At 59.3% G+C, this 10,196-nt stretch overlaps 1 protein-coding gene across 1 annotated transcript in view; it reads left to right on the plus strand.

Annotated features, from left to right (window-relative positions):
* NRP2 (neuropilin 2) overlaps nt 1-9,360 on the plus strand; it is a gene marked incomplete at its 5' end in the record, with an annotated part of 29,162 nt that extends 19,802 nt beyond the window's left edge. The window contains 6 exons of the mRNA XM_085299550.1: nt 1,597-1,713; nt 3,697-3,849; nt 7,012-7,277; nt 7,397-7,493; nt 7,868-7,909; nt 8,530-9,360. Coding sequence (XP_085155676.1) covers nt 1,597-1,713; nt 3,697-3,849; nt 7,012-7,277; nt 7,397-7,493; nt 7,868-7,909; nt 8,530-8,810 — 956 coding nt within the window. The remainder of the gene's footprint in view (nt 1-1,596; nt 1,714-3,696; nt 3,850-7,011; nt 7,278-7,396; nt 7,494-7,867; nt 7,910-8,529) is intronic.
* Between the last annotated feature and the right edge of the window lie 836 nt (nt 9,361-10,196).

The raw sequence follows: 10,196 nt of genomic DNA on the forward strand, positions 1-10,196 counted from the left end.
GGACATTGATGAATGCTCGCTTGCAGCTGGTTTTTTCTCCTTTGAAGTTCCAGACATCTGGCTCCAATCGCGCCGTAACTCTGCGTTTTGATCGGCAGCTACCACCAGTTGCACAGGCGCTTGCCGGGCCGGGGAGCGAGAAAGCGAGCGGGAGAGAGCTCTCCTTTTTCACTTTCCTTTTCACACGTCACGCTGTCCTCCCTGCTATTTTCATTATCCCTCGTAACCATCTCGTCGCGGCTCTGCCATGGCAACTGATAGTTCAAGACAGATTCCCGAGGCTTGTCCAGGGCAGCACAGCGCTGCTGATTTACATCCGCTCGGCATCTGTGTCCCGTATGGGACTTGGCTTTCAAGGTCCTTCCGCATGGTCAAATATCAGCTATAAATCTCAATATACAAGAACAACAACCAAGAAAAAATGTGCCAGCTCCAAATAACTTGCAGCTTTTGATATGTTGCCTTCACCTGCTGCTTTTTTTTTTTTTTTTTTTTTTTTTTTTTTTTTTTATGACCTTTTTCTGTGCCTGGCTGTTTGCAATTTGCTTCCTCGTTGTATTTGGAGTTTTATGGGGTCGTAACAAATTTGAACTTACAAATTAAAAGACTTTGAGGTTATTTGGTATTTTACCCTGAACAGAAGAGAGCTGCTGGAGAGAAAAAAAAAGAGAGAGAGAGAGAAGAAAACCCTGAGAGTTTATGTGCAACATGTTTAATAACAGGAAGATAAAAGGAGGAAAAGGAGCCTATGGAARATACTCAGTGTGTTTGGCCATTTCCTTTAGCTTCTGGCTTTATTAAATGACACCCTGAAGGGTGCCGACAGAGAACCGCGACCGCACACGACTGAGCGAAGCGGGCTCTTTAGGAGCGGGAGCGTAAAGCCCGCTGCGCTCAGCTAGCACGGCCGCCAAGGGAGAGCAGGCTGCAGCCTCGCGTCGTTCGCTGCCCATCTTCATATCCKTCCCTTTCGCGTTTCCCCCGACACCTACTCGGAGGTTGTTTCACACGGGCCGCGTTGGAGAGAGGAAAGTTGGACAGAGACACTTTAAAAGCACAGTCAGGAACCCGCGGCGTGAAGCCAGATGCTTTCTGTGGCCRAGCCAGCGCGCGTGCGCGCGTTAGGGACTTTCTGGGTCCGTCGGTGGTTACGTCATCTGTGGGGCTGAGCGACTTGTTTCATAAATTGGCACAATTGGTGGGAATGTTGTGTGCGCTCTTCCTGCGTGTCACACGCCTTTAGGAAAGAAAAGGATGTTCTGCCTGTGATCTCCGTTATCCAATACTGATAGCCAACTGGATTGCCCACGCCAGTGTAGATTAAGAAATTAAGAACAAGAAGTAGGATATGTATCTAGAGGAGAGCCCTGTCCAGCAGGGACTCTAAATCAAAGGAAGTCCCATATGGAAAAGGCAGTTCACGTGGAGTTCAGGCCCTGCYGACACTCATAGCTCATGGAAACTTCTTGGTGTTCTCGTCCTATCTCTTCCTGCCGTTGTACGAACATGAGAAAAAAACTGTACGCTGTGTTTCCTCCCACCTGGGGTTTTCTGTAACATCTGTCCCAAACGTTATCTCTGCTCTGTGTTTTTCAGACGTGAAGCCCACTGCAGAGACACTGGTGCCCACTCTGAATAGCGACGTGACCACCACACCGTACCCGACGGAGGAAGAGGCAACGGAGTGCGGYGATAGCTGTGGAGAAGAGGAGGGCATGTATCAGAGCGGTTAATCTTTATCCCAGTGAATGATGTGTTAAGAGCTAAGCAAAGGCTCTTATCTTCCCATTTGCTCCTATACATGGGGCTGATTCCCGGAAAGCTTTGAGTAATATCGTTAGTGATAGGCCAAACTCARAAAAGTCCCCAGTCAAAATCTGATAAGTGATATCAAGGAAGGATGCAAGAGCAAGAGATAGCGGCTAATTCGGTGGCTAGGGTACAGGGCTTGAAGAGCTGCTCTCCCAGTTTCCCTGGGTGACCTGAAGGAAGTCACTGAGGGCCTCGTGCGGAGCTCCCTCCGTACCAGACCTCCTGGTCGGGTGTCGTAAATTCRGAAGGTGACCGGGGCTGCTGAGCGTGCAGGGCCCCTTCCACGGAGCGCGCAACCACCGTGGTAGATCACAACGCGCAGAGGAGGCAGGTGTCCTGAGGACAGCCTACAGCCTGGTGGGGATCAGCTACCCTCATATCAGACGCTTAAAAATTAGGAGGACRCTCTGTGCGGGCAGCGGAGAGAGGAGAAAGCTGACTGCCGGCAGCAGTTCATCCCCTTAGTCCTAGATGGCTGTCGTATTTCTTCTGCCTCTTGTGAGGAGGCCACAAGCACCTGGAGATGGTGCAGTGTTTAGACGCGGGGAGAGGGCCTGAAAGAGCTGGAAGTGCAAGCTGCAGAAGTAGCGACATGGGCCTGATGCTCATTTCTTTGCCTCGGCGATAAGCCTGGGCCACCCCCTGGCTGCCGGGGCGCTCGGGGAGCCGCTGGGAGGATGTGTAGGTCCCCAGCAGGCTCCGCAGCAGCGGCGGCGTGGTTCCCGGGCGCCGGCCGGCGCGACGGAGGCAGCGGGGCAGGCTGTGGCCGGGAGCGAGGACTTTCCTTCTCAGTCCCCCACCGAGGAGGGTGTTGCYGGGACGGCCCAGGAGGAGCAATGCCGCTCTCCAGAGTGCAAATAGAGGAGAAGAGAAGGGTCCGTGACCYGCACCGTTTTATTTCCGCGCGGGAGCGCGTAAAGCAAGCCCTCTGCCGCTCGCGGCAAAGATCCCCCGTGCCTATCGCTTGAGTCACTCGCCTCCTCCCGGCCACCCTTCGCTGCGGGGGCACTGCGGCTTCAAACTTCCTCTTTGCTCAGGAAAAAACCCAGCCTAAAATTAGTCTCTGTTACGTGCACGTCCACCGAGCGCTCGGGACATCCCAGCTCCTTTCTGCAGCCTCACATCTACTTCCCAGGCCAAGGGCACGAGCCGCAGGCAAGCTGGCCTCTGCGGGAAGGCCCTCCAGAGCTGTTGACACGGGGGGATTAGCTCAGTTCCTGTTTCACAGATTAAGGGCCAAAGGACTGGCCCAAAGGCCACGCGGTGTGTCCATAGCAGAGCTGGAAACAAGGGCCGGCTCCTTTCACTCACAACCCTATCGCTTGAGACCGTCATGGCCCCACGTTTCCCCTGGTGGCATTTCCATGCGAAGGTATGAAGCGGTGAGTGACAGCTCGCCGTGTTGACAGACAGCTCCCGTCTGGTGCAAATAGCTAGATCTGTCACTCAGGAGCTGGGTTGCTGGAGCACTTGAGATTCTCCTTTTGGAGCCAGAGAAGGAACTGCGGAGCACAGGGGCACGCAGGAAGCGCTCTTCCTTGACATTTAAGAAGGCACTTAGTATTTGACTGCTCTAAGGAATGAAGGGAAGGTGCTGATTAGAGTCTGGAAGCATTTGGTACTTGCTTTTGTATTTGCTTATTTTGGTGGATCAGCCCCAGGACATGACGTGAGCGTTTTGATGATGCRGAACTTAAGGCTGGTCCCTGGAGCTAACAAAATGTGAAGTAGGTTAAAAGCATCAGTGTGAGTGAGATTTCATGCTTTCTGCTGTAGTTATGGCTTGCCAGCTGTTTTCATTTTGGGTTGCTTTTTAATAGCATCTCTTCATGGGCAGGTCATTTTTCGATCCAACCTTATTTTGCTTCTCTTTCTTTCTCTAAGATTTCCACCTGCCCGCAAACTTCAACTGCAATTTTGATCTCCCTGAGGACCTCTGTGGTTGGTCACATGACTTGGAAACTGGTTATACATGGTCTTTTCAGCCTACAAGCACCTGGATTGGCAACGCAGAACCAAGCCCCGAGTCCGTGCCTGGTAAGCTGGTTAATACCGTACCAAAGTAGGGAGTGGGCTGATGAGACTTTCTGCATGTGAGCAGTATGACGAACCATTGCGTAGCTCTTGAGAGCTGCGAGGGCTGTGCAGATGTGAACGTTTTCTTTTTGTGGAAGCTTTCGGGTGCTCTGCTTTATTGGTTCATGTCTTATTTATAGATCTGTGACCTCTGGTAGTGTCTTACGCTAACTCTGCTCTTGAGATGGCCTTGAATCAGACGCCGGGCTTTGAATCCCCTGCGACCACGTAGGTTCACCTGGGCTTTATTCCACATCCTGATCCAAACGTCCTCTGTTGGACCCAGTGTTTTTTCCGCAGAGTGCGTTTCCTCTCTTGTCGGAGATGCACTTCCTCCCATGTGTTTGCTCTGATTGCCTATGGCCCTGACTTCAGCTGTTCTTCATTCTGGGCTTGCATAGGCTAGGTTTCAGCCTCCTTCATGGGTAGGATGATTTAAGCTCTAAGAATGCAGAAATATGCCAGGTTCTTGCTGTTTGACTTTTGCTCTTTTTCTCTTCTGTGCTTTGGAAGCAGAAGATTTGCATGAGCCTGGCAGAGCATAATTTATGGAGGTCTTCACTGAGATGTGCTGGCACGGGCTGGAAACGAGCCTGCCTCTGGGYGGCGGGGTTGATAGATCAACTTCTGTAGCTTCGTGTCTTGGAACTTGCCCCAGGTTCTTTTTCTTACCCTGGGTGGCTTCTTGCATAGATGGCATGAAGGACATCTGCCRGTTTCCATGTGACAGTACCCTGCTTCATCGGGACATCAGGTCACTTTGCTGTCACTCCTTGCTCTTGAGACGCCGGGCTCGCTAAGGGTGCGTTGCCTGATTTTTACCTGGCTCCRGCTCTCCCTCGACACCCAGCAGGGTGGAGGCTGCCTGCAAGGAGCTGCGCGGGCCCTGGGCTCTCCTCCCCGCTCGTCCCTGGCCCCCCCGAGGGGAGGTTGCATCTCAAGATGCAAACATTCGGGCGAACCTGTTAGCCACCTGGCAGAGGCGCCGGCCAGAYTGGCGGTGCTGCCAGCCAGTTGGAAAGCCGTGCAGCCAACACCTGGTAGGCAGCGCTAAAGAGGAAAATATGTATTCCAGAAACATATGGGAAGAGGAGAATCTGCTACGTCTCCACACACAGATCAGCCCCACGCGAACGCACACRCCGCTTTTCTCCGCGGCTCCCGCGGTGCCCAGCGTTTCTCGGGGAGGTGCCGGGGTGCCGCCTGTGCGGACACCTGGCAAGGTCTTTGGCGCGCCGCGGGGTCGCGGTGTCTGCTACGGAGAAAAACATGTTCATATTTCAAGTGTTTATCTCTTCAGCATTTGAGTGCTTCAGAAGATTAGTATCTGGAGATCGCTGGAGCCTTCAGGCAACGGGAGAGAACACTTAGAGCCAGCCGCAGGCTTAATAACCCTCCCCACCCCAGGCGCTCTAATAATGTTTAATTAATATAAGCCTMCTGCAAGTAGGATAAAAATTACTTATTTTTATAACTCAGACTCAATTTTTCATTTCATTTCCTCTCCCCCGAGCCTCCCTGCAATTAGTTGGCCGTAGCGTGTGAGCGTCCAGCCGGCCCGTGGGCTGCGAAGGGGCCAGCTGGCAAAGGCAGCACCGCGCTTCGGGAGCCTGCAGAGGGAAGCAGCTTTGCTCCTTCCCTCCGCGTGCGACTCCTGGAAGAAACCGGCAGAGCACGAAGCAGCGGCCGGGCGAGCCCCTGGCTGGGGAGCTCTGGCTGCTGCCTCCTCCGCCTCCTCCTCCTCCTCCTGCTGCTGCCTTTCCCGTCACGCTGCCTCCGGCGCTGCGTGTCTGCTTCCAAAACTCGCCCTCCAGGGAGCGAGGGATGAAAAGCCCTGGTTCGGGGTGGTCTTTCCTCGTGAATTCCCCACCCCGGGGTGAGCAGTTGGGTGAGGGGGAGCAGCTGTGCTTGGCTTGGAGGCTGGGCAAGCACCGGCGCGAGGGCGAAGCTGCTGCAGCCCCGTTGCCTCGGACTTAAGGGTGCTGGCCGGAGCCCGCGGCCGCTCCGCGGCGGCGAGGAAACACCCTGCGCCTTTAAGAGCCGTGCGGGAGGTGTTTCTGTTTCTTCTGAAAATGCCAAAACAACAAAAAAGTAGAATTAAAATGGAAAAAAATAATCACGGAAGGAGGAGCCCTGGCTCAGCGTGCATGAGAGAGAGGGGGAAGGAAATKACCATGTTGAAATATCTTCTGTGAGGCATTTGATTAGAAAAGTCTGTTGAGAGACGGGCCTGAATTCCTCAGATATCTCCTGATTTCATTTTGTGCGCTGCATGCAATTTCTCCCCGTCTTTGGCATGGAGAGCTTCTTCTCGGGACTGACAAGACACCCACTGCTCGCGTTCCACTATTTTTATTTCCAAGATACTCTTTCAGGCAGCTCTGCGTGTCTTTTTTTAGCCCCGTGTTCCTTGGGCTCTTAGCACCACGGATGAGCTCCACGTCCTCCCCTACCAGCTCCCCTTACGCTTCTGGGGACCCCGCTGGTGAAAGCGGRCCAAGGCGTGCAGCTGGGCAGAAACCTGGCACGGCTCCAGCTGTCACCCTGCCCTTCGCAAGCCCCTTTGCTCCCTTTCCCCTGCCAGGAGTTCCCCCTGCGTGGATTTTTCAGGCGCTCCCCGTCTGCAAGAAGGTCGCCCCGAGCTGCATCTAGGCAGCTTCAGGGAGCAGAGGTGCTGTGTCCCGGCGCGCTCCGGAGCGTGCGGCTCTCGGCGCTCCGGGAGAGGTTTGTTTGTTCCGGAGCCTTTCCAGCYGGGGAATGCTTGCAGTGCTCCCAAGTTTCGTAAGAGCTTCTTCTGTAACGAAAACAAACCTTGAGCTGTTTTTAAGCTGGTGCTGACCCTTCACCATCCGTGTGTTTTTCCCACGGGATCTTAAAAAAAGAAAGAAAAAGGAAAAAAAAAAAAAAAAAGAAACTTTCTCTGTTAAGGTTTCTTTGCTGCAGTCCACGAGAGCGGCTGCCCGGCGGCCTCGCTCCGGACGGGGACATCTCCGCGGCCCCCGCGGCCCGGCCCCGCTTCCAGGCGGGGCCCCGTCCGTCGCCCCCAGCCGAGGGCCGGGGGCGAGGCGCTCGGTGCGAGCGGCCGCCGAAAGTGACGCGCCGGCGTTTTGCTTTCCCGAACAGGCGGCAGGAGCCACCTGCAGCTGCGGAGCAGCGGGCGGCGGGAGGCCCGGCGCGCCCGGCTCGTCAGCCCCGCCGTCCGCCTGCCCCGCAGCGCCGCCTGCATGGTCTTCCGCTACCAGGCGCGGGGCGGCGGCGGCGGGGCGGCGCTGCGCGTGTGGCGGGAGGCCAGCCGGGAGAGCACGGCGCTGTGGGTCGTCGCCGAGGACCAGGGCGACGAGTGGCGCGAGGGCCGCATCATCCTGCCCAGCTACGAGGAGGAGTACCGGGTGAGGCGCGGCGCGGCGCGGCGCGGCTCGTCCCCCCCGCCGGGTCCCCCTCCCCACCGGTCCACCCCACCCCACCGGGTCCCCCCCACCGGTGACGCCCCCGTCCCGCCTCCCCGCAGATCGTGTTCGAGGGGTTCCTCCGCGGCGGCCGCCCGGGAGCGCTCGCCCTCGACGACGTCCGCCTGGGCACGGACATCCCGCTGGAGAGCTGCATGGGTAGGTGCTGCGCCGGGACCCCCAGAGACGGGGGGGCCGGGCTGCGGGAGCCGTGGGGCGAGCAGGGGGGTGTGCAGAGGGGTTGTACAGCAGCGGTACCGGCAAGAGAAGTTCTCGCCCTACAAGTCCCCGTTCCTCAGGGCGGGCCGAAAGCTGGGTGGGTTTTGTTCGGCGTGCAAGGCAGCGAGGGCGTGGAAGGGGAAAGGCGCCGGCCGCGCCGGCGTTTTAGGGGTTTCGTCGCGGGGCCGGGTGGGGGTTGGCCTCTGGGTGACTCAGGCTGCATCCGCGAGACCCCCAGCCTAGGAGGTGTTTCCCTGAGGACCGGAACTCCTGCCCTAACCCGAGGGTTTTTGTTTGCTCGTTGTCCTTTGCAGAGCCCATCACAGCCTTCCCAGGTGAGAACTCCTACGCTCCAGGTAAAAGCCGCGCTCGTCTGAGTGCTTCCTCTCCGGCGGCACGGGCCCAAAAACAGAGGAGGGATCGGGTGCTTGCGCGAGCGGCAGTCACCCCGAGTGGGGCCGGGGCAAGCGCGGGAGAAGCCGCCCTCGCCGATTCCCGGGGCGCGCCGAGCCCCGCTGTGCCGGGGCGCTGTGCGGGAGCCGCTGCGGGAGGGAGAGGGGGCTCTGCCGGGGGCTCCCGGGGGGCTCTGCCGGGGGCTCCCGGGGGGCTCTGCCGGCTCTGCCGGGGGCTCGGCGCCGGCGGCAGCGCCGTCCCCGCCCCGGCCAGCCCGGTGCGCCGCAGCGCTGGGCGATCTGGGCTCGCCGGTGCTCGGCCGGACCGAGGACGGGAGCAGGGGACGGGGAGCGCCGCCGAAACGAGGGGCAGGTGAGGACGCCCCGTGGGAAGAGAAAGGCGCCGGTGGCCCCGGAGCCGGCGACGGGGGCTCCGCCGCGGTGCGCCGCCGCTTGCGCTCGGGCGCCGGAGGTCCGCGGCCCCGCCGTCACGGGAAGCCGGCGCAAGTAATCGCGACGGTCCTTTCTCGGCGCGCGTCCGCTCGCCTCCCGCCTCGCAACCCTGTTCTGTGTCTCCTCCCCAGGGGCAACCCTGCCGCCAGGGACGGAGCCCACAGTGGACACGGTGTCAGTGCAGCCCATCCCAGCCTACTGGTATTACGTTATTGCCGCCGGAGGTGCTGTTGCGGTGCTGGTCTCCGTCGCGCTGGCCCTGGTGCTCCACTACCACCGCTTCCGCTATGCGGCCAAGAAGAGCGATCACGCCATCGCCTACAAAACCTCCCACTATGCCAACGGGGCCCCCGGGGCYGTGGAGCCCACCCTAACCATAAAGCTAGAGCGGGAGCCCGGCGCGCGCCGCTGAGAGCCCGGCGGGACGGCGGCGAGCGCCACGCCAAAAAAAAAAAAAAAAAAAAAAAAAAAAAACGCAGACAGACAGACAGACACTTGAGACTGCAGATAACGTTGCCTCAGTTTTGCACTTTCCTCCTTCGCCCGGCCTGTGTGTGAACTCTCGGACCGCTCCGCGCCCCCCCCGGCCCGCCCCCGATCCTGGACGGACCCTTTGCCAGCCCGGGACCGCCGGCGTGCCGGCCCGCGCCTCCTCCCGCCCGCCCCGCCGCTGCTCCCCCCGGGCCGGAGGCCTCCCGTCCTTTCCTCTCGGGTCCTCGTTCGTTTGTTTTCGGGCTTTTTCTTGTCTTTCGGTTTGGTTTTCTCCCTCCTCCTCCCGGCAGGCGACCTGCGAGGGAGCTTGCCGGCGAGCCCGGGAGCCGGCGCGCTAGATCCGCRGACGTAAGCGTGCGCGGGAGCGCGTGCGGCCGGCTGACGGACTGAATGTATATTTAGAGCAGCCCCTTTCTCATTTGCTTGTATGGCTTCTACTTGCACAGGGAATGCTTTTTCTTTTTTTTTAATTTTTTTCCCGTCCTTTTTTTTAATCCCCGCCCCGCTGCCTGCCCTCTGGCAGGTCTGGGACCCCCCGTTTAGGACCCGTACCCCGATCGGCTTCCTTGGGGAAGGGCGCGATGCTTTTTTTTGTTGCCTTATCCAGCGTCGGCTGGGTTTCGTGTTCGACGGCGCCGCCGCCCCGGGTGCAAAGCGGGAAGACGAGGGCAGGCCGGGCAGCGGCAGCGTCCGTCTCGCGTGGGGCCTGCGGGAGCCCGGAGGGGGTCCGGAAACCTCCGAAAACCCGAGGCTTTTCCACCTTGACCCTTTTCCGCAGCCAGTGCGGCCCCACAGCCATTTCTCGGGGCGGAGCGGGGCTGGGGGGGGGACACCCTCCTCGCCCCCTGCCCGCCGGCGAGCCCGCTTGAAGTTGCCTTACGCCGGGGAAGCTCGCGGCGATCGCTGGGTCCGCGTCCGCGAAGGGCAGCCCGCAGCTTCGCGGGGCCGGGGGCGGGTGGGGGGTATTTATTTTGCAAGCGGCCTCGCTCGGGGCGCCGACGGTCTTGCTTTTGCACGGGGCTGGGTGGGGGGACGGCGGGGGGCGAGGGCTCCTCCGCGTCTCGCTGCTGGGGCCGGTGACGAGGCGAGCGTGGCCCCCCGCGCCGCTGCGGTTCGGGGCCGCGCTCCCGCCGGTTTCGTTCCCGTCCCTCCGCCCGACTCGCAGCCGCGGCCGGCTCGGAGGGCGGCGCGCGGCCTCCCGCCCCGCTCCCGCGCGCGCCGGCGGGCCCAGCGGGGCCCCGTGGCGGGGAGAAAAGAAAAAAAAAATTAAAAAAAAATATGCCTTATCCAAATCGCTGCCTGACCG

The sequence above is a fragment of the Rhea americana genome, unplaced genomic scaffold, assembly GCF_003343005.1.
Source record: "Rhea americana isolate MKP2758 unplaced genomic scaffold, rheAme1 scaffold_15, whole genome shotgun sequence".
Taxonomy (NCBI): Eukaryota; Metazoa; Chordata; class Aves; order Rheiformes; family Rheidae; genus Rhea; species Rhea americana.